This window comes from Monoraphidium neglectum (genome assembly GCF_000611645.1).
Source record: "Monoraphidium neglectum strain SAG 48.87 unplaced genomic scaffold scaffold00143, whole genome shotgun sequence".
NCBI classification, from domain to species: Eukaryota; Viridiplantae; Chlorophyta; class Chlorophyceae; order Sphaeropleales; family Selenastraceae; genus Monoraphidium; species Monoraphidium neglectum.
The window spans coordinates 5264-33121 of record NW_014013485.1 but is presented as its reverse complement, the minus strand read 5'-3'; the positions used below and the strand labels follow the sequence as shown (position 1 = coordinate 33121).

The window sequence follows — 27858 nt, the reverse complement described above, 5'->3', positions numbered from 1 at the left end:
CACACACACACACACACACACACACACGCGCGCTTGCACGCGTGCGCCAAAACACACACACGCACACACACACACACACACACACACATGCTCTCTCACTCTCTCTGCCTCTCTCTTTTTCTCTCTTTCGCTCTCACGCACATACATGTGTGCACTAGCGTTCGCAAACATGTGTGCATGTGCATGCCATGTGCGCGCGCTGGCAGCGCGCGCACATGGCATGCATGCGTGTACACTTGTGCACAGCACGCGCAGGTCGCATGCGCAGCGTGCACAGCTCGCCCGCACATCAGACACAGCACACACAGCGCACCTGCTCCTCGGTGCCCTCCACAGCGCGCTCCAGCACGCTGGTCTTGTGGCGCAGCGCCTTGTTCTGCTGACTCAGCAGCCGCAGCTCCTCCAGCTTCGTCACCACCTGGCCCTCCAGCTCGCTTATCAGCCCCTTCTGACGCTCCCTGCGTCATCCAGGCGTGCCCGCAGCCAGGCCACTTCAAGCGGTCAGTGCATTGGGCACATGGGTGCATGCAGGTGGCGCCGCCAGCAGCTGCCCCTCGGGGCGCTCAGCACCTTCTGTCCCGAGCGCAGCCATTGTAGGAAGAGCTGAAAAGCGTAAAGGCGCATGCAGCATATGCAATACACCGTGCTGCAGCATCAGACACCCAGGGCCAACCGAACAGGAAAGGTACCGTGCCTGAAAATGACGGAAGGCGGCTTCTTCTTTGCGACTTTCGGCGCCGCTGCATCCATCGCCAGTCCTGCGGGATGCTGCTGCGGCTGCAGCGGCTGCAGCGGCTCCAGCGGCTGCAGCGGCTCCAGCGGCTGCTGCTGTGGCTGCATGTGCATGAGCTGCTGCTGCAGCACCTGCTGGAACTGCAGTGGCAGTGGCAGCTGGTACTCCTGCAGCGGCTGCTCCTGCTGCTGCAGCTGCTGCTGCTGGAAGGGAGCCTGTTGCTGCGTTGCCTGCAGCACTGGCTCTTGTTGGTACTGATACTGCTCATACTGCTGGTACCCCTGCTGCAATTGCTGATACTGCTGCTCTTGCAGCTCAGGTTGCTGATGTTGTTGGTAATACTGCTGCTGCACTTGCGGTTGCTGCTGTTGTTGCTCCTGGTAGGGCAGCGACACTTCAACGGCGCCCGGCTGCTGCGGTGGAAGGAAGTTTTGGTGCTGCGGCTGCTGCCAGAGGATGGGCTGCTGTTGCTGCTGCTGCTGCTGCTGCTGCTGCGGCTGCGGCTGCTGCGGCTGCGGCAGTGGCAGCGAAGCTCCCGCGCCAAGCACAGGTCCGCCCGTAGAGCGCAACGCGAATAGCCCCGGACCGACCTGCTCCAGCACATGCCCCTCAGGCACCTCAATGAATTGCCGTTGCAGTGCGGTGCTCATCGTGGCTACTCGGCGGTTGACAGCTGCACACACACTCGCAGCCGAGCACCTTGCGGCTCTCCGGCGCGCGCGACTGTGCGATGACGAAAGGAAGCGCAGTGTGCTGCTCGGGTCGAAGCCGTCTGCTAAACTCTATGCGCAACGTGTTGCATATTCACAGTGAGCTGATTAAGCCCCGGCGGGGGTTTCCTTGGATCGTATTAGAGCGCAGAACTTTCAGGGCGAGTGACTCCTGCACATTTACGTGGGTCTGGCGCGATAGCTACCGTAGTACCATATCTAATTCACGTGCCGAACCGCTCGTAATCTGCGACTGGGCTGCGAAGCCGCTCGCCAGGATCCCGAAAGTTGAATGCAATGAATGGTGCTGCACAGTCCAAGCTTGCTTTGCCCCATCTCATGCTCCCGCCTTGTTAGTCCCTCGATTGCAAGAGTATCGCAGCTGAGAACCCAGGCATGACTGCTCAAATACATCGAGCTGGCGGTTGCAAGCCGTATGTTGATTTGTGCAGGAAGCATGCTGGAAGTCGCTCGTCTTGTTGTGTGTCTCATTTGCACCAAACCTTGCATCACGACCGTTACATAAGTGTTGGAGCCATGCAGCAGGATGTCGCTCCTGGGTGGCGTCCCACAAGCGCTGGCATCACGGCACCCCGCTCAACTTGCTGCGGCGCTGATGGCAGACTTTGACGCTCGCTGTGACGAGCCCCTGCATGACCCAGACGAACCCCATGCATGATTGCCGTGCACCGTTTAATCGGCCCAGTGAATGTGGTCCGCGTCAGACTGGAAAGGCAGGACGACGTGCCGAGGTGGCGCAAAGGGAGGCGCCGTGGGGGTCGATTCGAAAAGCGCCGTTGGAGGGGCCGGCACGAGCGAGCCGGCAAAGGGCCGCGGCTGTGGGGCGGGAGAAAACATGCAGTGCGTGGATTCATCAGATATCATGAGCCGGGGAAACGCAGGTCTTCGTGGTTGAGCAAGTGTGTGGCGTGGGCGCTGGCGTGTGACCGCCCCCACGAACGACCCAAACGAGGACGGATCCTACCCCCACGACCACACAAACAGGCTCACAGGAGTCCCAGCATGTACAACTTCGTCAAAGGACTCACGGACAAGTGCGTGCAACAGTGCAGTTTGCTCATGTATAGTGAGGTGTTTGCGTTGAAAGTCGATTGTCCTGAGCAGTTCCCCTCAGGCCGACCAGGAAAGGCAGCAACAAGGTGCCACCAAATCTTGGGGCTCTCGTGAACCAATAAGTACCAGCGCGCACGAAAAGTACATGGCACCCCCTTGCGTTTCGACGACAACAACACAGGTGGACGCACATCGATCAAGCAGCCTCCAACGGATGGTCAAACCATGCGGCCGCGGATCGCCGCGGCTTGCGCCTCAAGGGCGGTGACAGATCCCAGCCGCCCCAATACCGCGGCTGCGCCGTCCCCACCCCCGCCGCCAATGGTGGCGGCAACCGCTCCAGTGCCGGGGGCGCCGCAGCGCTGCGAGGGGTGGGAAGGGAAGACGGGCAGGCGCAAGCCGTCCGGGGAACGCTCCGCGGCAGCCTTAGCGGTGAAGCAGACGACAGCATAAATCTGGAGGAGCGGCGGGAAGGGGTGTTTGGGCGTCAAACGAGGTGTGTGGTGTCGATATTGGTTTTTGGTATTGGAAGGGGCTTATTGTCAACGGCCACCAATGATGGAGCCGCATGCAAAGCGACGAGGACAGCCAGGCCAGCCCGCGTTTGTGGCCTGCAATTTGGCGGCAGGCAGGCTGCAGCTTTCGGACGCCCTTCAGTCGCCTGGTGACAGCAGGGACGGCAGCCCCTGAAAAAATTTTCTGTGTGGTTTGTGTACATGTGTGTGTGGGTGTGGTGTGTGCGTACGTGTGGGTGCGTGTGTTGGAAGTGTGCACGTGACGGGTGGGAAGCAAGGGGCGCTCACGTCTGGCAGCATGGGGAAGGAGTAGACGGCCATGCGCGCCATCTGCAGTGGGGTAAACACCTTGTCGAAGCAGAAGCTGTGCAGCAGTACCCTGCGGCGCCGTTCAAATTATATGGGAGGGGGCGCGGGACCGGGCCGGCGGGAGGCACGTGACTGGGATGTTTGGGGTTGGCGTTGAGGCTGGGCACGATTCTGGTGCGGAGAGCTCTGGCTTGCGCTCCTGCATGCAAAGCACACTCAATCCTGCGTACATATAACCACAGAGCCACATACACACACGCGTACGTACACGCACGCACGCACGCACGCACGCACGCGCGCACATGCACTTTCTCTCTCACACACACACACTCGGCCGCACGCGCGGACGCACGCTCGGGGGGGCTTTCAGCGGGGGTACACCCACATGAGCCCAAACTCCTTCCTAATGTTGGCCACCAGCTGGTTAGACGCCTCCATCTGGGCCGCCAGCGACTCGGACACCTTCATCCTGGCCTGCAGGTCGTGGCGCTCCTCATACACACTGCGCGGCGCGGGGACAGGCGCAGGAATAATATAGCAGGGGCAGGGGGTGCAGGGATATGCATGCAGATGGGCGGCGCGGCGGCGAGCGGGCCTCGTGCGCTGTTGGCGGCCTCGAAAGCCTGCCGGGCGAGCCGGGCGCCGCCGCAGGGGCCGCGGCGCGCGCGTTTTGGCGCACCCGCTGACGTGGCTCGTGAAGAGCTCGTGGATGGCGCACACGTCCTCGACCTGTGTGTGGAGGCACACAGTGCGGGGAGCGGATTGGGTGGGCCGGCGTTCACGGGAGGGCTGGCTGGCGCTGCGAGGGGCCCGTCCTGCGGGCCGCGGCCTGCGCGGCGCCTCCAGCGCCACCGGCGGTCGCCGGCCAGCGGACGGAGCGCGCAGACCCTGGCCCGTGCCTCGCTGCGTGCCGCGCATACCCGCGCCGCCGGCCGGGCCAAGGCCGCGCTCCCTGGTCCCTGTGCCAAGACGCGGCGCGCCCCTGGCCCGCGGCCGCCGGGCGATCGCCCCGCCCGCGCCCGCGCCGCCACCCGCGTGCTCCGCCCCCTCCCCCCCTCGCCCTCACCTGCTCCTCGCTGAATTGCAGCTGCTCCACCACGCCGCGCCAGAAGCTGGCCGCGAGCGTCTGCGGCGCACCAGTCTGCAGGTTGACGCCCACCATGCCGTCCACGGCGTCTATGGGAGAGTGGCAACAGGGACGGCGCCGGGCGGGGCGGCGTGGCGCAGGAGGGGGGCGTGAATGACTGCGGAGCAGCGCTAGAGAGAACGCTGAGGAAGCGTTCTCGTGCAAATGCTGACGAGCGTGAAGCGCACGGGGGTGCCGCCAAAAACGTGGGGTGCCGCTGCCCGTGGGTGGGGTGCATCAGGGCAGCGGACTGTCGGCTGGGGCGACGCGAGTGGGGGAGGGGGAGGGGGTGGTGGGGCCAACAGCCGCGGCAGTGGGGCGTGGGTGCGGCTCTCAGGCTGCTCACGTGGGTTGAGGACGTGCATGTGTTTGATGGAGCCGCAGTACCGGTTCACCTGCGGGGTGCGGGGCGCGCGAGGAGACGACAGCTCAGGAAAAAAAGCCCCGAACCGCTTCGCTCGCCGCTCGCAAGCACTGCAGTGGCAGCCCCGTCCCAGTGGCAGCCCCCTCCCAGACGACAAGAGAGCCGAAGGCAGGGCCCCTGCCTGCAAAAATCCCATTTTGAAAACCCCCCCACCATCCAAAATCCCCAGCGGCACGCACCAGCGTGTAGATCCTTGCCCTTGCGGTGCCTGGGGTGTAGCTGTCGGGCAGCTTCGCGCGACCGCCGTGGAAGAGGAACGGATGGTCCGGCCCCACGTCTTCCGCGGCCGGCGCCGCGGGCTCGTACTCGCCGGCGCCGATTGGGAACGCCGTCTGCTGCTCCTCCCGCTGCATGGTGAGAAGCTCCCGGGAAGCCAGACCGATGAACTCCCGCCACAGCGCCCGCATGTCCTCGACCGTGAAGCGCCGCGCGTAGGCCGCGGCGTCGGGCGCGTGGCTCAGGCGCCACCAGCACGGGTGATCGCAGCCAGCCGGAGGCTCGGCAGGGGCCGCGGGCGCAGGCGCCGGCGCCTCCAGCTCCGGGCCTTCGGGGCTGGCGCCGCCCGCCGCAGCGGCGGCGGCGAGGGCTCCGCCGTCGTCCTTGAAGTCTGCGGATTCGAGCGACGCGCTGCTGGGCTGGCGCCAGCAGGTGGTGCTGCTGAGGGAGTGGCCCGAGGAGGGGTCGCTGCGGAGGGACAGGGGGGAGCCCAGCGTCTGGAACAGCTGGATCTGCGGTTTAGGAGGGGCGGCGGGTTGACGGCCGGGGCTCAGCGAGGGAGAGAGAGAGAGAGAGAGAGAGAGAGAGTGTGTGTGTGTGTGTGTGTGTGTGTGTGACACGAGTGTGTGGGGATTATGTCGAGCTTCATGGACCTTCCAGCAGTCCGCAGTGCGCAGCAAGGGCGCCGGCGATGCCCAGCCGTCCCCCAAGCCCCAGGTTCCACGCCCGCTCACCTTGTCCTCATACCCCTGCACTGCCCTCTCCAGCACGCTGGTCCGCAGCTTGAGCACCTTGTTCTGCTGACTCAGCAGCCGCAGCTCCTCCAGCTTCGCGGCGACCTGGCTCTCCAGCTCCTGAATCAGCCCCTTTTGGCGCTCCCTACGATAAGTAAGGCAAGATCTTTGTTGGTTTGATACTGAATGTGGCTCACCCTACACCAGGTACAAGGCTGGCCATGCTGCGAGGCTGTGGAGAGTCACAAAATGATTGCCAGAGGTCAAGCAAGGAGGGGCAGCGCAGGCAGGGGCAGCTTCATGGGTTGACCGCCCTGATTCGATTTGTCGACCGGGAACGCAGATCCGCCCGCCCCTCCCTCCCCGCCCAAGAAGCAACCAGGTATGAGTGTTGAGCGGCGGCGCGGCTGAACGGGCCCCGTCATCGCGCTGCAGGGCGGCGCGTGCGGGCGGCCGGCGCTGGCGCACCTGAAGAGGACTGAGGGGGGCTTCTTCTTGGCTGGGGCCGGCGGGGACGAGACAGGTGCGGAGAGTTCGGCCAGCGGGACAGGCTGGTGGGCAGCCAGGGGCTGGTCTAGGCACATCGGCTGCACAGGCTGCTGCTGCTGCAGCTGATGCAGCTGCTGTTGCTGCTGCAGCTGCGCAAGCTGCTGCTGCTGTTGCGCGAGCTGCTGCTGCAGCGCCTGTTGAAATTGCAGGGGGAGGGGCTGCTGCTGCTTCTGCTGCTCCAGCTGTTGCTGGAGATGCTGCTGCTGAAGATCCCACTGCTGTTGCTGCTGCTGCTGCTGCTGCTGCTGCTGCTGCTGCTGCTGCTGCTGCTGCTGTTGTTGCTGCTGGGCCAGCCGCTGCTGCAGAGCCTGCTCGAATTGCATCGGCAAAGGTTGCTGCTGCTCCTGCTGCTGATATTGTTGCTGCTGCAGCGTCTGCTGCTGGTACCATTGCTGCTGCTGCTGCTGCTGCTGCTGCTGCTGCTGCTGCTGCTCCTGCTGGACGCACAGCTGCTGCCGCAGCTGGACGGGTCCGGCTGGGCACAGCGCAAAGAGGCCGGGCCCGACCTCCTGCAAAATGTGGCCCTCTGGCACCTGAATCAACTGTGGGACTGCTGCTTTGAGGGGGGCAGCACCAAACGGCGCGGATGCCAAGGTCGCCCCGCCCTCCATTGCACGCGTGAGTTGCTGTGCGCGGCGGGGACTGGGTAGGTGCGTTGTGGTCAGGTTGACGTACTGCCGCGCCTAATTGACACATGCAATTGGTAATGGATGATCGTCAAAGTGTAGCTCGCACCGGCTCATGAGGAAGATCGGATAGGGGCCGTCGTAATCGCTTCGGCATGTTGTGTAGGGTCTTGACTTCCGCCTGCCGTGTGGGGTCCGGTGAGTACCTGAGTGATGGAGAAAGTAATAGCGACCAAAATCTTTGCAATGCGGACTGGAGCGCCCGCCGACGTCGCTGCCCGGCACTGCTGGTGCGCGGGTGCCTCACCGACTGCCGTGATTAGCGCTGATCTAGACGGCATGAGTCATGTGACACCCTGCAACGCCTGCTGGGGTCGATCAACTTGTTATGTGCTGCTTCAAAAATCAGGGCAGCATCGGCTAAGGGACGGGGCAAGCGAAGAAGAATCCAGCACAACTCTTCAGCATCCGAGGTGGTTCGCATTTACAGTTGGGTGAAATGGGTGGATGCTGGTGGTGGTGGTGGTGGTGTGTAGGTGTGTATGTCCGTGTGCATGAAGAGGAGGAGAAGGAGGAGGAGGGCCGGATGGACATGGGCCGCTGAGGGGTTGGGGAAGCCTCGTCACATAAAGCGGGGCAGGCACGACCGTTCCTCGCTTTCGTGCAAGCACCTGCGCAAGGCCCTGTTCTGCCCTTGAGCAACCCCAACCTTGTAACATGTACATATCATAACCGATTGAGGCGAGGGTGCCTTTGTCACATAGCCATGAAATCACCATGGATTGGTCATCCAAACAAATCCAGCAACCAGCACGTCAGCAGCCAGACGCGTCGGCCGCCGTCCCCTCGCTCGGCGGGAACACGGGCTGCCTGGGGCCGCCCATATGCTGCTCCGCCGCCCCCTGAGCAGTGAGGCTCACCATCGCATACACCTGCGAGGGGGCAGCAGCATGCCCACCGGGCGGGGACACCAGCGCAGGCGAGCGCGTTGAGGGGGGCGTCGCGCTTTCGTGCAGAAAGCGGCCGGCTGCAGGCCGCCCTCGCCGCCTGCTCGCACCGCGTGCTGGGCGCCTGTCGCCTCCACCTGCCGACTCACGGGAACCGCGACTCCTGGTTCAAACCCATGACTGCGCACGTCACCCCTGAGTTGAAACCCCCCACCCCTGCGCCCCTGATCCAAGCGCGGACCACCCCCCCCCCTCCTCACGTCCGGGTACATGGGGAACGAGTGAACGCCTGCGCGCGCCAGCTGCAACGGCGTGAACACGCGATCGTACGTGAACGCGTGGAGCAGCAGCCTGTGGCGGGGGTGAGGTGTGCACGGGTCTGGGTGCTTGAGTGTGTGAACGTGTTTGTGGGTGTATGCGTGCTTGTGTGCACGTGTGCGCACGGACGCATGCAAGCACGCCTGCACACGTGCACGTGCACCTGCACGGACACGTCTGTGCGCGCGCGCGAGCGTGTGTGTGCGTGCGCGCGCGTGTGTGTGTGTGTGTTTGGGGGGGGGGGTCGCACGCATGCGTGTAGAGGCAAATGCTTCCAGCGCAAACATCGCATCAGCCTTGCAGCTGGGCGGCATTTCGACACCCATGGAAAACACCGTCCGAAAGCACACGCATGCAGCAAGCACACCCCACACAATTTGAGCGACAGAGTCCCTCCGCGACAGGCGCAGCCCCAGGCCACGCCGCCCCCGCCGCGCAGCACCTCAGGGACAGCTCCTTCTTGATGTTGGCGCTGAGCGCGTGCGTCACCTCCATCTCGGAGACGAGCGAGTCGGTGCGCCCCACGCGCGCCTGCAGGGCCGCACGCTCCGCCAGGACCCTGCCGCAAGAGCCGCGGTGCGACCAACGCAGGCGGCGGCGGTCAGCCAAGTACGACAGCCCCGAACCTGACGGCTCCAACAAGCACAAGGCGAATTCATGGCGCGGGCCAGGGGTCTCAGCCCTAATGCAAGCTGGTTGGCCCTCCCAAATATCAGAGAGCCGCCCTGAGCGGCAGCGGTCCCCCGGTCGCACTCAGCCGGGCAACGCATCCGAAGCAAGGATGGAAAGGCGGCGGCATTGGAGGCGGCGCGGCGTGCTTACGGGCTGACGTGGCGTGTGTACAGTTCGTGCATCGCGCAGAGGTCTTCCACCTATAAAAAAAGGGGGGTGCGCAGCGAAAGCACATGGGCGTGGCGGCGCTTGTCGGCCGACGGGGCTCCTGGGCTGACGGAATCCTAGAGCGCGCCGGGCGGCAGACGCAGCGCATGGGGCAAGGCGCCCAACGGCGGCGCCGTGTGGTTGCTGGCAGGGGCGGCGCGGCGGCGCTCCGCCAGGAGCCAGCTGGGGGTGCGTAGTGGGAAGCTGCGCACCTGCTCCTCCGTGAACGCCAGCTTGGCGACGACGCCGCGCCAGAAGCCGCAGGGAACCTGCTGGGCGCCGCCAGTCTGCAGGTTGACTCCGATGAGCGTGTCGATCGCGGCTGGGGTGCATGCAGGGAGGGGGGCGTGCGGGCGGGTGGCCGGGGTTGTGGGTCCCGAGGTGATGAGATGTACGAGGAAGGGTGAGCGTGGGGTCAAGGGGTGAGCGTGAGGGTGAGGGTGGAGTGACGGTGAGGGCAACATGGGAGGGATGAAAGTGGGTTTGAGGGTGACGAGTGCAGGTGACTGGGTGAAGGGCCGACGGACCAAGGGTCGGCTGGGTGGGCTGCCACAAGCGGCGGCCCGGAGGCCGGTCATGCGCGCTCACGTGGGTTGAGCAGGTGGGTGTGCTTGATCGCGCCAAAGTAGCGGTTGACCTGCAGCGGGCAGCAGCACATCGCATCCCATCAGTCATGCAAGCAATTTAGGCAAGACCCGCTGGAGTCGATCACGATCAGAAAGGGGCTGCATGGCGGCGTGTGAGTGCGGCGGCCCTGCAGGCACCGATCTCTTGATCGCACGGCCAACCCAGGACTGCAGGGACCTCAAGAAGTGACGGCACGGGCTGCGCTGTCGGCGCACCAGGGTGTATATCCGCGCGAGGGCGCTGCCGGGCGGGCAGCCGTCCGGCAGCTTCGAGGTGCCGTAGTAAAGGAACTGGTGCTCCTCCAGCGGGTCAAACGCCGCAGCCGCTGCGTGGAAGTTGTCGTGCGACGCCGCGGAGCCGCTGGCGGACTGGGCGTTGCCTGGCTGCTGCTGCTGCTGCTGCTGCTGCTGCTCCTCTGCCTGGAGCGAAGCCAGCGCGCGGGACGCGTGGCCAACGAACTCCCGCCACAGCTGCTTTGTGTCCTCTATGCCCATGCGCTTCACGTAGCCCGCGGGGTCGGGCGCATGCTTCAGCCGCCACCAGCAAGGGGAGTCGCAGTCGGCCGGCGGCTCCGGCGTGGGCCGGGGCGAGGCGCCGTCCGTCGATATGCGCGAATTGCCGCCGCCGCCGCCGACGACGTTGGCGCTCGCGCCGTCCGCGCTGCTGGCCAAGCCAGCGGCGGCGGCGGCGCTGCTCGAGCGGGCGCTACCGCTGCTGTGGCTGCCGCTCGGGGTCTGGCGCTCGCCGCTGGGCGATCCAAGGGTTTGCATAATGTCGATCTGATTATCAGATCACGTAATCAGGTGTTTGCATGGGTTGATTTCAGTGGGTGGTGGCAGCAAGGGACCCTCGAACACAGCAGAAGCACCGAGAAAAAACGGGCCCATGCAGCAAGCTTGACAGGCGCTGCCTGCCATTCCCCAGACCCTCCATCGCCTTTGAGCCCGCGGCGCCTTGACCGGCCCCACCTGCTCGTTCCAGCCGTCCACCGCGCGCTGCAGCACGCTGGTCTTGAGCCGCAGCACCTTGTTCTCCTGGCTCAGCAGCCGCAGCTCCTCCAGCTTGCTCACCACCTGCCCCTCGAGCTCAGTGATCGTCCCCTTCTGGCGCTCCCTGTGGAGAGGAGTGTAACCGTCGCGGGTCGGCGGCGAGCGAACGGCAGCCGCTGCACGTGCGGGCCACGGGCCCGCATGCGGCGAGACAGCCGCATAGGACATAGCAAGCCTCGGGGCTGTGCCCCCGTGGTGGCGTTGACATGGTCACCCGTGCCCGCATGGGTGGCATTGCGGGTGATTCTGCAATCGTGGAAACCGTCTCACCTAAAGAGAACGGATGGCGGCTTCTTCCTGGGGGCCCGCTGCGTCGCCGCGGCGGGCGGGGCGGCGCCAGGCCACAGTACCGCCGGCAGCGCCTCCGGGTCCGACTGCTGCTTGACCTGCAGCTGCTGGTGCAACGCCTGCCCAAACTGCTCCGCCAGTGGCTGGGGCTGCTGCTGCTGCTGCTGCTGCTGCTGCTGCTGCTGCTGCTGCTGCGGCTGCTGCGGTTGCTGGTATTGCTGCGGTTGCTGGTATTGCTGCGGTTGCTGGTGCTGCTGCGCCGCAGGGGCATAGGAGACGCTTACCGGGGGCGCGCCTGCAGGCCGCATCACAAACACGCCTGGTGCGACCTGCTCGAGCACATGTCCCTCTGGCACATGGATCACTGCGCTCTGCGGCGGCCCGGACGTTGCGCTCGCCGCCGCGGCTGGCGAGGCGAGCAGCGTCGCGTCGAGGAGGCCAAAGTGGCCGTCTGGCGCCGCTTCGAGTGCCGCATCGAGTGCCGCGGCGAGCGCTGGATCGTCCAGTAGACTGTCTGCGCATTCCATGTTGGGGTGCTAGGGGCTTTCGGCGGGGCGCGCAACCTGGTGTGCGGCGGTGTGTCTTGCAGTCACCAGGTGGCCGTTGCTGCTGTTCCTGCGCGCCTTGGGCTGCGAAAGATGCGCTTGCAGGCAACCACCAAAGATATCAGCGCTGCGCGTCGTTGGCTCGCGGTCTGGGTGTTGCTGTAAACAGGCTCTGCTGAAGATGCGTTGATGAAAGTCTGCCGATGTTCCTGGAAGCGGGATTCCGTCGGCCGATGAATGAGGAGAATATGATATAGGCGATACGAAGTGTTCAAGATCCTGTGCGCATCACATAGGTGATCTGCAGTGACATCCTCTGCGTCATCGGCACTGGTGGCTGGATGAGCGTATCAAACGCCACGGAACTGCTACATTTGTGTGCGATGGCATGCTGCAGCCGTCGACGCCGCTGACAAGCATACGGGCCCCTATTTGAGCACACTCAAATGGGTGGTCGTGCCGTCCGGCCGCATAATGACCTTCGTTGACCAGCCACAAAATGCTAGCGCTGAGGTGTAATCGCCACCCCATGATAATTTGTGAAGACCAGGCACCATTGTGCACCAGAATGGCTTGACAGCACATCGGGCACATCACAGTGGAGGCCGTTCTCTTGTGGCATGCAGTGCAGTACAAGTAGCTTGTTCGGGTGAGACAGCTACTCAACTGAAAGTTTGAGCCACAGAAACGGATCTGCAAAACAATATATTGCGTGAAACCCACAAGCAGTCGAGAGTCAGTTTGGTATGTACAAAAGTGAACTCATGGCTACCTTCCATCAAACCTTGCATACAAGTCAACTCAAATTTGACAATTGTTTGCAGTTGCATGTTCAGACAGCAGGTCTGCTGAAGGATCAGACTCTGTGCGAGGAAGTGGACATGCACATGCGATGGCCCACAGCAGGCTATGCAAAGAGGAAGTGAGCGGTAAAGCGTACGCCACCATGTAAACGAACAACGGGCTAGTTGCCTCGGATTGCGACGCTGCCGCGCCACGAGCTACGTCTACCTTGCAGAACCTCATCGCAAATCAGATCTTGAGGATCTTCACGAGACCGTCAAATATCAGCTGCGCCAGGCGCTGCTGGTAGCCGTAGTCGGTGAGGTGCACGCCGTCGTCGTAGACCTTGGCGCGCTGCTCCGGGCTCATGGCCCACCAGTTGATCTCTGGCTCCAGGTCCAGCAGCTGCAGGCTGGCGTCACCCGCCTTCCGGTGGTCCCTCACCGCGGCCTTGATGCGGGAGACCAGGGCTTTGCGGGTCGCCTCGCCCTCCCTGTCACGCACCGGGAGCCAAGGGCAGGTCGGTCTTGTGAAATGAGAGCATGCCGGCCGGATGTGCGCGTTTGGCTGCTGGCACTACGATGGATGCACGACATGGGCAGGCACAGAGCGGGGCGGGGCAGATGCGATGTACCCCTAAATCCTCACTTGACGTTGGTGGGCAGGGTGGGTATGACCACGGTGGTGGATCCGTCCTTTGCAGTGGCGGCCCAGAGCTCCTTCATGCGCACGATGATGTCATCTGCGCTGCGGTGCCTGGGGTTGCATCGTGGGGTAAGGCAGCAGCACGGTATTGTCAGGAGAAGCGACGTTGCTGTGGCGCAGTAATTAATCCACCTGAAGCGACAGCTCGCAATCCTGGTGCGGCTGGTGCGCCACTTGGCAACAAGCCAGCTGAGCCTAAGGTCGCACGGGCGATAGCAGCAGGATAGTTTTGGAGCGGCCACTAGATTGATTCAGTGCATTCCACAGTAACCCATCCAACCAACACGTCCACACATCACACATGCACACGCAATAGCATGTACAAATGAAAGCTGTGTTCCTGCTTACAAAGAGCGCATGCGTGTACACGCACACATGTGCGTGTGTGCGCGTGCACATACACACACGCACACACACACGCAAAGAGGCTCAGACGCACGCATGCAAGACGCTTGCACGCGCTGGCAGTTGCGCACGCACAACTCACTGCAGCAGGATGTCGTTGATGCCAGCCAGGAACACCACATAGTGATACGGCCGCCCCGCATCGCGCGCAGCCTTGAGCTGGCCCAGCAGCGCGTCATTGAGCCTGTCCAGCACGCCCGCGCTGCCAACGCCTGTTTCGCGTCGGTCGTGACGGTTGGGAGAGAAGGGAACTACTATGATGGCCGTGGGGACCAGGCCCAGGCACGAGACACCCTGTGAGAAGGGCGGCTGGATGGGTGACGGGAGTGGGAATGCAGCCATGTTTGTGCGGGGCGGGGCCCTCACCACCGTTGGTGACCTGCACGCTGATGCCCTTGGGTGCCAGGCGGTCTCGCAGCATCGACTCCAGCCGCCATGTGTAAGGGTGCTTCTCCTGCAGGGGTGCAAAGGGTATCGATGCAACACCACTCAGGCCAGGGCGGGTCTGAGGTTTGTGTTATGTATTGACACACACTCCAGAAGCAGCAGGTCATACCTTGATGCAATGCAGACCGGCGATTTTGGATCTGGACAGGGCTCCGCGAGCGGGTGCGTGGATTCTGCCTTGCGGCATCTGCGCGCGACTGCCATTCACAACGCACCTCGGTGGAGTCAATCCAGCCCTCTGCAAAACGATGCACATGCAAAGCGGCAACATTGCTACTGAGATTTGATTACAGTGCAGAAGGCAACACGGCCCGTTCCGTACAAGTGCGCAGTCGCTCGCAACCCCCACTTGTGCTTGGCCGAGCGGCATCAGCAGCGCAACCGCCAGGCAGTTTTCGGCTCGCCAACGGGGCACACACCCGTTATTGAGTCGCCGAACGCCAGCATCCTGAGCTGCTTGTGTTTTTGGACGTCGGCCATGCCCAACAGCACAGGCACCTGCGGCCACGCAGTGGGGTTCGAGGCGCGGGGGCTCTCGTCAGTCAGGGCTGCATCCCTCTCCTGCGCGGCACGCGCGCGCTCTCCTGCTGCAACCTCGCGCACGGGTCCACCCAGACGGCCTTATTGGAAGAGAGTGAGGGCATCTAGTCACCTGCTGCCCTGTAAGGTGGCGGGTGCTGCTCGAGCGAGTCGCTCCAGCCACTGTGGAAACTGCTCCCCAGACCATCAGTGCTGTCACGAAGGCCACGGGCAGAACCTGCTGGCCCATGACTGCCTTGTGGTGCCTGCACGCAGGATGACCAACATATGCGGTTCGTGAAGCTTGTGTGACAGCGACTGCTGCACGTCATAGCATTTCAGGCAGCACTGTCTCAGGTGCGCCAACAAACAAAAAAGGCGGCAAGTCGCAACGCACCGCATGGCCGAGCGCCGATGACTCTTGGGTCCGTTGAAATACAAATGTTCTTTGCGTGGTTATCTTTGGCAAGTGCGCCGCTGACAACTGCTGCAGTGACCAGCGCGGTCAGAGGATGATCTCGTTCGGTTGGGCTTGCCTGGGTTACTTTACGTGTAATGGGCGAATTTCAATTACAATTTAGTGTGATCGAAGCATCCTGCGGAACAGTCTCTGAACAGCTCTTGCGGCTTGTGCAGTAAGATACACGGCTAGCGAGTGTGCAGCCTTCACCTCAACAGACCGGGCACCGCCGCCGCGGTGTCCACCGCGCAAACAAATGTCCTCTGGAACCGCGTGGCTTCAAGACTGCACACCGAATTTGCACCGATAACAGGCAAGAAAGGTGTCCTTCAGCCTCAAAATTGGCTCGCATCGTCGCAATCGCCAGCACCGCCGCCACCTCCCGCATTGAAAAAGCTGCCGGCCAGGCTGCCGCTTGGCCGCGGCTGGCCGATGTCGGCGCCAGTCACCTTGTACTGCCCAGGACCGCGCTTCAGCAGGTCGCCTGTGGATTTGACGATGATGCAATTGGGTCTCAAGGCGGCTTGAACACGGCAGAAAGGTATCATAGATGCGCGGTGGCCTTGCGTCCTGAATTTAAGTGGGCCTCGCACCACAGATGCATGCTAACAAGAGGGCGCCTCACCCGCTTCGTTGAGCTGATCAATGAAGGCATGTATGTCCCTCACATTGATCTTTAGCTCCGACGCCAGCTCCTTTTGGGGGGAGGGTGGGGATGCAGAGGCATGGGTTGACGGTTGATGCTGATGCAACCAGCTAAATTGAAGGTGTTGAAATTACAGGGGCAAAGCATTCGCATGGGATGACGCGCATGGAACCCTTAGAAACACTGACCCAGCGAGTGGCACCAGCAGCGTGTCGTGACGTCGCCTGCGCCTGTGTTCCGTCGCATTTCCTGATGCTGCCACACCCAGCCAGGCGGAAGGGCAGCCGATTTGATTCATGTAGCCGCCACCCACACCCACGCACCTGCAACTCCCCCTTGTCAAACGTGTCGCGCCGCTCCCGCCCCGCCAGCCGCCGCAGCGACGCCAGGAAGCGCGCCGCCTCGCCCGCGCGGCCGCCCCTGCGTATCGCGAGGGTGGATTGCAGGCAGCCTTGTCTTAGGCCATCCCTGCGTGCCCCGTTGACGCGACGGGTAAAACATAGGGCAGCTGGCAGAATGTAAGTTATGACACAAACTACCATACAAGCTGCTGCACAGCCTGGCCTTCAGGCTTTTGCAGTGGGACAAAAGCCCCACTGCAGGCACCCTCAACGTGCCACCAGCGCTGCCACGCCGCCAGCACCCTTGTCCCTGCCCTGCATGCGCTGCTCCTCGTCGCCGTGCGGCAGCTGCGCCCCCTCGTCATCCCGCGGCGCACCTGCTGCCCTTGTCCTTGCGGAAGTCGATGAGGCCCAGCCCTGCGCCGAACCCCAGGCCCCCGCCCCCGCAGCGGGCCAGCAGGGCCTCTGACATGATCTCTATGGCGTCCTGGGGTTGCCCGCGGTTTTGAGTTTGCAAGTTTCGAGCTGTGTAAGGGGGCGAGGACCAGGCCGCGATCCAGGGTTTGTTGTGCAACGGCAGGCGCCATGAAGCTCTGGTTTTGCTCGAAAGGCTGTGGCACGCATTCCCTCCTTTCCGCCCCGCCGCCGCTCAACCTGCTGCCCGAAAACGGGCCGCAGCACCCAGCGCATAGCCGCCCCTGCGCCGGCGCCGCGTGGACGCCCGTGGCGCAGCGCCCGTCCGCCCACCTCCGCGTCAGCGCGCGTCACCTCCTCCCGCAGGTCGACGCGCGCCCGCGCCTCTGCCAGCCGCACCAGGCTCTCCAGCTGCCGCGCGGTGATGGGCGCGCCGCCGCTCATCGGGGCGGCGCTGTCGGCGCGCAGCTGGAGGTAGAACGCCTGCCAACACGTGTGCGCAAAGGGGGGCTGTGTCGGCGAGGAGGGCAGACATCAGGCGCCGGCAGGGGCAGTTTGGCACGCACCTCTGCGCGCGTTGCTGTCCCCTCCATGCTCCAGGGGCGGCAGGCACAGGCGCCGCGCCAGCGGCTGATGCTGGGCCACTGTCACTGGGCGCAACCATGCTTCTGTATGCTGCCGCAGGCCTCGCGACAAGTGCAGCGCCCACACAGCAACATGGAGATCAGTCCTTTCCACACATGCATGCACACAGACACACACACGCACACAGACACACACACACACATTCTCTCTCTCCCTCTCTATTACACACACACACACATTCATACGCCGTCTACAAACGTCTGGCAGTGGCAAAAAATCACCGCACAGCTCAACACGTGCAGGTCTGACCTGCAGCGCCTCTCGCGCGTCGTCGCTAAGCACGGGGTGGACGTGGGCCCTGGCATAGGCGATGTACTTGCGCAGCAGCGGTACGGGCAGCGGCTGGGACGCCTCCACGTCGGAACCAGACAGCTGCAGCCGCTGTTGGGGGAGGAGGGGGCCAGCAAATGGCGGGCCGTGACGGCGGCAAGTCGTGCACGGCGGCGGCACCAGAGGGGTGCAGGCGCGATGCAACAATAACATCGGAGAGGCAATGGTCGTGCAGGACCGCGATCTACGCAAGATGCGGCAACTGGTCAGCTGAGGCCTGGAGGCTTGGCAGTCGCATCTCACCTGCCGCAGCGACGCGCCCTGCAATTGCTGCGCCCCGCCCCGCCCCGCGCCGCCGCCGCCGCCACCACCGCCCCACCGGTCGCCGCCTGGCGTCGCCTGGCTGCTCAGTTGCGAATCGCTGCCGCCCGGCCCGCGGTGCTGCAGCAGCCGCTGGCGCGCCGCCTTGGCCCTGTCTTCCAAGCCTGCAGGCGGCGTGCGACCAGACGCTCGGGTCAGGTCAATGCCGCCCTGCCCAAGCTAGCGCTCAGCAGCTGCGGCCCTCGCCAGCAGGCATGCTGGGCTTGGCAACACGGGAGACACTGCTGCACCCTGCCCCTGCTGGCCAATCCTGGGCAGTGCAGGGAGCGTCGCTGCCGATAACCGCTTCCAGGCCTCTCCGCCCGCTCGCTACGCAGCGCGCCCGCTTCGCCCAGCACCCTGGCCCCAGCCCTTCCGGTCCCCTGCGTGCCTCACCGCTGTGCAGCGCCATGACGTGTTCGCTGAGGGCCTGGTCCAGCAGCTCGTCGGGGCGGTCCAGCAGCACAAAGGTCAGGTCAAAGCGCGACATCATGGCAGGGGACAGGCGCAGGTTCTCCTAGGGGAGTCCAGAGGGGAGGTGGGCGCACCCGCGCGCATGGGTGTGGGTGGATGAGAGAGGAAGAGAGGAACAGAGAGACAGAGAGGGAGTGAGCGTGTGTGTGTGCACACGTGTGCATGTGTGAGTGTGCGCATGTTGTACAATGAACGCAGGCGTCTCAAGAGCACTTGCCGGCAAGGGCTGGCGCTGCCGGAGCAGACATGCTCGTGAAGCGTACACAGCTGTGCAGGCAAGGGCCACGCGCCTGCTGAGTGGGAGACTCAGCAGTATTGCTCGCCTGCAGCGTCTTGCCTCTGTCGTAGTGGCCACCCGCGGGGTTGGCTGCGGCCAGTATGGCTGTGCGCGCCGGAAGTGACGCCACCAGCCCCGCCTTGGCGACGCTCACCTGTCGTCGTTTGAGCACACCAATCGTGTTGGCGTGGGCAGGTTGCGCTGTGCTATGCACAAGCAGCTCGTGCTCAACACACGCAATCGACATGCGACCAGTAGGGGCGTGCGCAGACAGGGATTTTCGCCACCACGGGGCGCTCAAAGTAGCAACAGGAACACATGGTCGCACTGCTGTGCTGTGCTGCGCCCACCTCTTGCTGCTCCATTGCCTCGAGCAGCGCCTGCACAGCACAAGCAGGAAGGCGGAGCGCGCACATCGCCGCATGAAAGCGCCAACAAAGGCGCGTTGCTGAACGAATGAGTGTGGTACAAGCACTGCTGCACTGGGGCGAGACGACATGCGTAGTCTCCCTGCAGACCCTCCGCTCCCGCCGCCTCCCCCAACACCTCCTCAAACCCCATCTGGCACCATTGCGGGTTTCTGCGACCGTTCAAGCCTGCCCGTCTGCAATATCTATCCGCAATGCATCCTCTAAACCTTGCTCTTCCCAAGTGCCTGATTTGCCATGCCGGCCCCCTCACACATTGCACGCAGTCGTGCACCCCATGTATGCACGTGCACGCACGTACACACACCACATACAACACACCCACACACGCATACAACCACGCACACACACACACGCACACACACCTGCACGCACACGCAGCCCCCACCTGGTGCTCCCCGGCCATCTTGTCGAACTCGTCGACGCAGCAGACCCCGCGGTCCCCCAGCACCACAGCGCCCGCCTCAAACATGGAGTCCCCCGTCACCGCGTCGCGCACCACGCTCACAGTCAGGCCCGCGCCTGCGCGCCAGCCGGGGCAGGGGCTCAGACATCAAGGCGCCTCACGGACACCAAAGAAAGAATGGAGGCACAAACTTGGGGTGGGCGCAGTCAAAAGAGCACAGGGACAAGCTGCCGTGCGCTGCGGTGTGGTACCACTAGCAGCAGGCGAGCGTGGGGCGCTGGGACAGGCGCATCCGCACCGGTGGAGGTGTTGCCACAGATGTACAAGCCCCTCGGCGCCGCAGACGCCGCGGCCTGCAGCAGCTGGCTCTTGCCGAGCCCCGGGTCCCCCACCAGCAGCACGTGGACGTCACCCCTCGGGTTGAAGACGTGTGTGGGGGGGGGGGGGTGGACAAGGGGTCTTCTAGAGTCTTGCACAAGCACGGATAGCCGCTGCAGGTTGATGGGAGGGACCACGCTGGCTGCATGCAGACACAGCCACCCCTTCACACGCGCGCCAGCACCCTGGCACGCAGAATCGCGCGCACATACGCTCACATGCGACGGGTGCACATGCAAGTTTATGCTGCCATGTGCGCAAGGTTCCTCATCGCCGCCTGGAGGCGCAGACGAGACCAAGCACGCCCACCTGATGGGCACCCTGTTTGCGCTGTCCCCGTTCTTGCGCACGCCCCCCATCAGCGCTAGCAGCAGCCCCGCCTTGACCACCTCGTGGCCGTATATCGATGGGCACAGTGCGTGCACCAGCTGCCGGAGCGCGTCCCCCTCGTGCTCCTCTGCTCGTGCGCGTTGGCCGGTGCGGCAGTTGGTGAAGGTGCAAGGTGTGGTGGACGCTCGAGATAGAGTTTTGGGCGAGGCTGCAGCACATTACTCTGAGCGTTGGGGGGTGGGGTGGGATGGACAGGTCAAACAAGCAGCGCTGGGCTGCCCTCCGCTGCTATGCAATCGGGCGGTGATGCATCCCTCCCGCGCACGCGCCCGCCAGCCCCGTTCACGCACCCAGGAACGTCAGCACAAACTGCAAGTCCCGCACTGTGAAGTCCGGCATGTTGGGCGGCAGCGCCGCCAGCGCCTGCTGCCCCTGCTGGCTCTGCCGCTGCTGCTGCTGCTGCTGCTGCTGCTGCTGCTGCTGCTGCTGCTGCTGCTGCTGCGCCTGATCGCGCGCCTGCCCCGGCGGCCACCCTGCCTCTGCCGCCGCTGTGGCACCCGCAGGCCCCGCGCCCTGCCGCACGGCGCGCTTGTTGTTTGCGACAGACACTGCATCCAGATAGAGCAGGAAAAGGCTCTGCTGCTGCTGGCCACCCTGCTGCTTGCCCTTGGGCCCGCGCGGGCCTGGTGGTGGGTGGATGCAAGCAAAGGCGTCAGGGCCCCAGATACCGGCGCGTGTTCTGCTCTTCCTTCTGCTTTCCTCTGCTCTAGGGCACGGCAACCCTGTTTGCCCTTTCGACTTCCAATTGCATATCATAGAGATTTCCTCACACCCAGGCGGGTGTCGGCCCCGCTGCACTCACCCTGGTCGCCAGTGGCGAGGACCTTGACGAGGCCCAGCACCGTCACCACGTCACCCACAACGCAGCTGCTGACCAGGTCCTGTCGGAGCTCCACCTGGGTAAGGTTGTTGGTACGCGGGTATGCCCGTGCGGCAGTTCTGATGTCAATTTATGGCACAAGAGTTTGCCGGGAACGTTGTACGTGCGCTTTCCTGCGCCGGTTGAAGGCAGCCGCCTGCGCTTGTCTTGGCCGATTTGCAACGCCGCATGTCCTGCCCACCTCGACCGTCCTGGGCACGCGGCCCTGCTGCTGTGCGTCGCTGCCCAGCAGCTCCTGCACCCGGATCTTCTGCCAGTCAATGCACCTGCCAGTTTAACACATAATATTGCGCCAGGAAATGCAGTTATACGCCAGATGTTGGTGGGATGCACAGCATGGTGTCTTGAGATGGCCGAGGGCACATACAGCACAACCAGGGGCGAGCCAGAGCGGGGTGAAAGCACGATGGCTTCCTGAGTCACCTGGCAGAGGGGCGGTCAGCGACGAAGGTCCTGCTGCGGCAGCCGCCGCCTTGGGGGTGTGTTGGTCGGGAGACGTGTGCGTTTGAGGATAATCATGCTGCAGAAAGCTCTGACGCTGCAGACAGTGTGTTTGCTGAGCAGCAGCAAGGCGCTGTCAAGCCAGCTGCGGGAGGCAGCACAGGCAACCCTGCAACCTTTCGTCCAGCCGCGCCAGCCCCCAACGCGGCTCTCACCTGTGCAGCTGGTTGGCGGCGCGAACCGGCCGTCTGGGAATGCCGCACGCTGCTCCGCGCCGCACTTGGCGCAAGAGAACCCCATCTCCACAATGAGCGGCCGGATGTGGCTCATGCGCACAACCGTCCCTCGGATTGTGACCAGGTGCCCTAGGTGCACAGGTGGAGCCGGCGCGCAGTGCGGGCGTGCCACGGCTTCAGTTCCCTGTGGGTCTGCTGTCGACAACGCTTTTGAATCCACAATGGAGGCCTGACGCAGCCCTGGATGCATCGGCGGATTGAGGGGCGGCCGCTCACCGATGGACTTGGACTTCAGCTGCCGCATGTGCATGAGCTGCCCGTAGTTGTGCAGCCGCACGGCCACGTACCCGGGGCCCTGCGCCGTTGCCGGCAGCTCCTCGGTGCGCTGCTTGTGAGTCACGAACAGCGCCTGCCATGTATCGTTGGGGGACAGGGGACACAAATGCGTAGCACATAAAGGGCCTGCATCGACCATATCATGTGAAATGACCTGCACTGCTGCAGGCATCCGCCCCAGGCTGCCCCTGCAGCACCCTTGCGGAAGCTGCTGCTTGCCGTGCGCCCCTCCTCGAGCACCTCGTGCGCCGCGGCGCCGATGCATGCGAGCGCCTCAAGCGGCTCTAGCTCGAGCGCAGGTTCGAGGTCGATGCTACTGCCTCCCAGCTGGAGGAGCTCCTCGCAGTCCAGGGACAGCACATACTCCTAGGGATAGGGACCAGGGTGGGGCGGAGGGTCCTGCATGCTGCATGAGGAACGGCATGGCACATGCATGCTGCACGGGCATGGGCATGGGGGGGTTGGGGGCGCCTCATGCCAGAAAAAGGCAATGCTAGCATTTCGCGCAGGAGTGAAGGGGAAGCGTACAGTGAATGTCAACATGCGCCCACCACCCATATCAATGTGACCACCATGTCACTCTCTGGGCTCGCCTGCGGCAGGTATGTGCGCACGCGGCGCAGCAGCTGCCAACCGGCGTCGCCCCCAAGCGAGCTCAGCAGGGCGTCCACCAGCACAGCACGGCGGTCCTCGGGATCGAATTCGACTCGCGGCAGGTACAGTGGCCAGGACGATGGCGCATGCTGGGCTGTGGGCGCCAGGTTGCCTCCACCCAAGGGCTGCGATGGCACCGCCTGCATGCTGCAGCTGCAAGCTTGTCAGGTTTGAAATGATGCAAGTGCAGCGAGCTCTGGGGCATGGCTTGAGGAGGCCAGTCGCGTATATATTGGTGCTGATTGCTGTTGAAATCTTATGTTATCATTTTGGTGCGGTTGTGCCGCGGGGTGTCTGTGACAGAGCCTGCAAGATCTGCGCTCTTATGATACACACATTTACTGTGAACATTTGGGCACCGTATGAGATAGAAAAGCTTCACAACTTACCGTAGATCCTGCCAACTACCTTGCTGGTTAGTCTTCGTTTTTTCGCGCGCAGTGCACCTGCACCATTGATGATCTACACTGCTAGCTGTATCGCCCACCTCACCCTCAATTTACTTGGAGAAGCAGTGTGTGAGCCTTCATGAACTCCGCAGCCAGCGCCCTGATAGTCCGGCTATGCGACGCTGGGAGCGCCACCTTGGCGGAGGACGCTGCTGCCGATGCTGCTGCATGGCGGCAAAGGCGCGGACTTATTTCCAGCATGACAGTAGCAGTCAACGCTGAACTGCGTTCAGACCGTACCGGACCACTCACGCGCGAGGCGTTGGAGGCTTTAGAGCGCATCGCCGCTGCAAAGTGCCCACTGCTGCGCGGCTTTGGGGTGCATGTGCTGGCTAGCGCAGTGCACGAGTGCTTGCCTCGCACACGGCAGGTGGGCCCACATTCAATAGGCATATGTTATCTTTCAGTTGCATGCATGCACAAGTAGTGGTTGTAGTGCATGGCAGCAGTACATGCAGCTTTGCGTCCTTGAAGGTGCGCGCCTCGCTTGCTTCTCAAGCAAGCGGGCTTGTACCAAGCGCACCCCTCGCCACGTACGTACCGAGTGTCAACCCCCCACATGCCTTGGCGTCATGATTTTCTGGTCATGCGGGTGTGCTGACCCCGCGCTTGATTCTCCCCTTCCCCATGTTTGTTTGTTTTTCCAGTTCCTGGCCCGCCCCGCCCTTGTGGCCTGGGCCGTCCGTGAGATGTCTGACCCAGACGGCATCGCCTTGACCCGCGCGACGGCCGTTGAGGTGCTGCACGCAATGGCCGCTGGCGACAGTGTCGCGATGGCGGCCGCGGTCGCGGCCACGAGACTGCCCGGGAGCTCGAGCGCGGTCGTGGAGGTGGCACGTTTTATCGCTTCCACCGCTTCCACAAATCCGCCAACAGAACGGCTGGTCGTCCGAGCCACCAAGCGCGCCATAGGTATTCTGTGCAACCTGACAACCTGCTCCACTTGCTCTGCCTGTGCTGAGGTGGTGCGCACGCCGGGCCTGCTCGACGCACTCACCACAATGGTGGCGCACAGTGACATCAGCACGTCGCATGCGTACGTCGCGCTGTGCACGCTGCAAAACATGTTGCTGCTGACAGCTGCCCGATCTTCTGCTGCGGACGCCGTTCCCCCTATCGCCGACCACCCAGCAATGCTTTCAGCGATCGCGGCGCGGCTGGACATCCATGCCTGCTTCATGCAACTCGCTTGGCCTGCGCCCACGCTCGCCAGCAGCGCAAGCAGCAGCTCGGACGATGCGAAAGATTGCGAACTTGTAGAGCGACCAATACAACTTCTTTTCTTGTTTGCATTGGAAGGCCGCGCAGCCGCTGTAGCACGCACGCCCAGAGTCCTGGACATAATCGTGCGCTGCGCAAGTAGCAGACTCCTGAGTGTCAGAAGAGCGACGGCTGCGCTGGTTGCGGCCCTATGCTTGGATCCGCAGGGACGGGCAGTGCTGACCCAGCACCCAGCGGCGTCCAATGACGACATCCTGGCGGCTGCCGAGCAGCTGTCCCCCTACCCCTTACTCTGCGACGCCGCGAAAAGGGTGCGCATCTCGCTTTTGCAGCAGTGCCGTGAGCCACCGGCGGTCCAGATGCCGCAAGAGGACCTGCGCGCACAGGCGCTGAGGGAGGCTGCAGTTTTGGCGGAGGAGCTGATGGAGGGGGCCTTGGACGGCTGGGACGAAGGTATGAGGCGCCTCTGCACGGTGTGCTCAAAGAACACGCGAGATGCCGGTCTGAAGAAGATGAAGCGGTGCGCCCGATGCAACATCACGGTGTACTGCAGCGCCAGTTGCCAGGTGAGACGTGGTGGCTAGAGGTCGAGGGACCACGCGTGCGTGCTGCATTGCTCAGCGCCCTTGATGTGGACCGTTCTTTGGGCGTCATCCTCTACTCGTCTTTGCAGTGCAGCACTCTCCAGGCAGCGATGCTTCTTGCACGTGTTGTCTGCGCCCAGCCCCTCAAAGTAGCAACACTGAATTTTGCTTTTTATGTGCAGGCCCTGGATTGGAGGGAGGGCCACAAGCAGGCCTGCACAGGGCAGGTGCTGATGCAGGGGCGGCACCCATCGCTGAACAGGCAGCCTACGCCTCTGCCCTGCTGAGACACTTGTGTGGTCGTTGTGGACAGCTCGGGCAGACGGCTCCGCAGTGCTTTTGAATGATTTGCGCCCCAGCTGTAACAGATGAGTCCCAGAACCAGGCAGAGTTGGACACAGCAAGAAGCAGTCAACAAAACAAAGTGGCAATCGGGCAGACATGTGGCGCGTTTGGAGAGGTGAAGTGCAGACTGCATGATGCACCACGCTGCAAACAGTCGCCTTGCTGCTGAGGCTCCGCGCTGAGCTGGAAGCGCTTGAGTTGCGTGCGCTCCCCGCCAACCACTGTTACCCTTGCCACCCCAGTACGCCGCGGCTGCATGAGAAAACTTGATGAGCTCTTCTGTTGTAGGCTTTGGTCTTGTCATCATCAGGGGCCTGTACTCGTGTACCACTTTGCAAATGGCAAGCGCCCGTACTCGTGACGGGGGCCGTGAGCGCTGGTGCGCCGATGTGACGTCAGTCTGCACCCACGAGTGACGTGGTACTGCACTGTGGTGAGTTGCCGCTCAGGAAGTGGACAGATCTCATTTACAAACGCCACATATCTATCTTCTCCTCCTGACAGGTACACAGCAAGCCGCATTTTGTCACTAGGTCAGATCACAGCCCAGATCACTGGTGCAGCTGGGCAGCCATGCCCGTCGATCAGGCAAAATGGCACAATCTTCTCACGCAGACTCAAGACCTTGTACAGCTCGTGGGTGGCGAAGGCGGGGCGCGTGATGAAGAAAATGATCGAGCCGCTCGTGCCTCAAAAAGAACATATGCAGATTTTTGATGATAAAGAGCTCGACAGCTGCGTGCGTGCTGCAGCGGCGATCGGCTGCATTGTCTGCGCCAGTGCACTTGAACGACGCTCGACCCCGCTGCCGCTGCTGCTCGCCGCCAACGCCTCAGGACCACCATGGCTACCCGGTGGTGCAGCGGGACCTGCAGGGCCTGCTGCAGAGCAGCCAGACGGCCCGCGCCCGTACGAGCCGCGTCCGCAGCGCCGCCGACCAGGCTGCCGCAAGCCGGCTGCTTGCAAACCAGGGGGTTGACGCCAGCAGGTGCGCTGGCAGCGAAGCACACCGCGCGCCGGCGAACCTGCCGGCTGCCCGCCTTGGCCCTTGAAATCATCAGGCCGCCTGCCGGCGCCGTGCAACTGCTGTACTTTGCAAAGAACAGCATCCTGGGTTTCTCAGGCATTCGCGTCCATCCCTGCGCAGACCCGATGATTGCAGCCGCCCCGCCACGCCTGCCCACCCCACCGCCCCCCCCAAACTCCCAAAGGCTGCAGCAGGATGTGGCGATGCTAGAGCTCGCCCCCACAGTGGCGGACGTGTTTGCGGGGGACAGCGCCACAGTGGATGAGTACCTCGCCCAGATTCAGGAAATGACTATCCTGACTGCGATTCAGGTGCAACACACAACGCACGCGGGGGTTGGGCCGCGGAGGCGGGGGTTGGGGCAGGCCACCAACCATGGTGATGGCCATACAGGCGGGGTGACACACATGCGAGAGGGGCTTTGCTGCGAGCCCACCGCAGCCTCGCGGCAGCGCATGCTCGCTCAAGGCTACGGCTTCTCGGGTTCACAGTGCCCAATGGTAACCAGGACACGCCTTCTCTGCCCCGCGCCCCACGCTGCCCGGGGCCCGGCGTTCGCAACCTCTTGCGTCAGCCGCCGGCGGCCACCTGCCCCCCGTTCAACCTACCGCCAACCGACCACCAACCAAGCATCAACCGACCATCAACCGACCATCAACCAACCACCAACCAACGAACACCCAACCAACAACCGGCCAACAAATGACCCCCAGGAGTCCCAGCAGGACGGGATCCTGTCTTTCGAGAGGCAGCTGGACGAGGCCACCGCGCGGGACTGGGCGGCGGACAAGGGGCGGCTGCTGGGGGCGATTGCGCCGTACACGGGCCTGGGCGGCGGTACAGGTGCGCTCAGGCGCATCTGGCCTGCGGCGCGGCCGTCTGTCTTGACCAGGTTGTCTGGTATGGTGCGCTTTGGACGCCCTGCCCAGCAGCGGCTGTGTTGCTGCATGCTGCCGAGGTCGCAGGCAGGCTGCGGGTTGCGGGCGCCTGACTATATGCGCCTTGGTCACCCTCTGCCCCCGGCGCCGTGCAGGATTGGGGGCCCTTTCGTTCGGCAGCGTGGCGCCGCGGCAGGGGGAGGCGCAGGGCGGCAGGGTGTCTGCCAAAGAGCAGGCGTACGTGCAGGTGGGGCCCGGCAGGCTCGACGCTGAAGGGTTGCAGCGCGTGGAAGGTCGTGCAGGGGCCCAAAGCGCTGCCCTGGGGCAGCAGCATGCGCCTGGGTGGCTGCTGCAAGGCTGGCAGCGGTCTTGCTTTTGGGTGCTTTTGCCCAGTTGGCAGCGCCCAGTACATGCTGTCTTTCGATGTCCGGGAACGTGACGCCGCAGGTGGTGAAGCGCCTCAACGCGGCGGCTTCGCGGCACGAGCCCGTCGACGCCGTCTCCGAGTTTGGCGCCGCCTGCGCTGCCAACGAGGAGCGCCCGGGGGGTGGGTTGCGGGCGCAGTGTGCACGCATGCCTGCTTGTCTTTGGCGGTTGCATTGAATGGTCATTGGGGAGCCTCTGCAGCTCTCTTTCTGGCGGTCGTGCTGCTGCTGCCCGTTCTTTGCTTCATCCCATGGAGAGCTTGCAGATTGCGGCCACGCATGCGAGCGAGAGCGCCCCCTTTGCCGACAGCCCAGCGCGCCGCCCTGCCCGGGTTTGCGAGCCCCCCCTCCGGACCCCCCAGTCC

General features: G+C 63.6%; 4 protein-coding genes across 4 annotated transcripts in view; 1 reads left to right on the top strand and 3 right to left on the bottom strand.

Moving 5' to 3' along the window:
* The window catches only part of MNEG_1434 (hypothetical protein), a gene marked incomplete at both ends in the record, with an annotated part of 4568 nt that extends 3185 nt beyond the window's left edge, over nucleotides 1-1383 (bottom strand). The window contains 2 exons of the mRNA XM_014050085.1: nucleotides 314-458; nucleotides 674-1383. Of these exons, the coding sequence (XP_013905539.1) occupies nucleotides 314-458; nucleotides 674-1383 (855 nt within the window). The remainder of the gene's footprint in view (nucleotides 1-313; nucleotides 459-673) is intronic.
* A 2324-nt stretch (nucleotides 1384-3707) lies between these two features.
* On the bottom strand, nucleotides 3708-11432 carry MNEG_1433 (hypothetical protein; the record flags this gene model as incomplete). Its single annotated transcript, XM_014050084.1, has 14 exons — nucleotides 3708-3843; nucleotides 4021-4070; nucleotides 4408-4517; nucleotides 4814-4862; nucleotides 5071-5619; nucleotides 5842-5986; nucleotides 6310-6851; nucleotides 8224-8314; nucleotides 8724-8812; nucleotides 9373-9482; nucleotides 9749-9797; nucleotides 10003-10566; nucleotides 10756-10900; nucleotides 11107-11432. 14 exons carry the CDS (start codon nucleotides 11430-11432, stop codon nucleotides 3708-3710), a joined length of 2955 nt encoding a protein of 984 aa, XP_013905538.1.
* A 1269-nt stretch (nucleotides 11433-12701) lies between these two features.
* Nucleotides 12702-22710, bottom strand: MNEG_1432 (DNA replication licensing factor MCM8; the record flags this gene model as incomplete). The annotated part of the gene is made up of 25 exons (XM_014050083.1): nucleotides 12702-12945; nucleotides 13101-13208; nucleotides 13645-13774; nucleotides 13929-14016; nucleotides 14225-14247; nucleotides 14429-14507; nucleotides 15958-16054; nucleotides 16353-16462; nucleotides 16630-16872; nucleotides 17284-17415; nucleotides 17608-17789; nucleotides 18061-18181; nucleotides 18402-18569; nucleotides 18766-18795; nucleotides 19232-19365; nucleotides 19548-19663; nucleotides 19937-20084; nucleotides 20308-20640; nucleotides 20820-20913; nucleotides 21079-21163; nucleotides 21321-21369; nucleotides 21554-21703; nucleotides 21851-21983; nucleotides 22151-22276; nucleotides 22462-22710. 25 exons carry the CDS (start codon nucleotides 22708-22710, stop codon nucleotides 12702-12704), a joined length of 3372 nt encoding a protein of 1123 aa, XP_013905537.1.
* A 3683-nt stretch (nucleotides 22711-26393) lies between these two features.
* MNEG_1431 (hypothetical protein) overlaps nucleotides 26394-27858 on the top strand; it is a gene marked incomplete at both ends in the record, with an annotated part of 6693 nt that continues 5228 nt past the window's right edge. Inside the window, 4 exons of the mRNA XM_014050082.1 lie at nucleotides 26394-26501; nucleotides 26904-27033; nucleotides 27224-27315; nucleotides 27516-27615. Coding sequence (XP_013905536.1) covers nucleotides 26394-26501; nucleotides 26904-27033; nucleotides 27224-27315; nucleotides 27516-27615 — 430 coding nt within the window. The remainder of the gene's footprint in view (nucleotides 26502-26903; nucleotides 27034-27223; nucleotides 27316-27515; nucleotides 27616-27858) is intronic.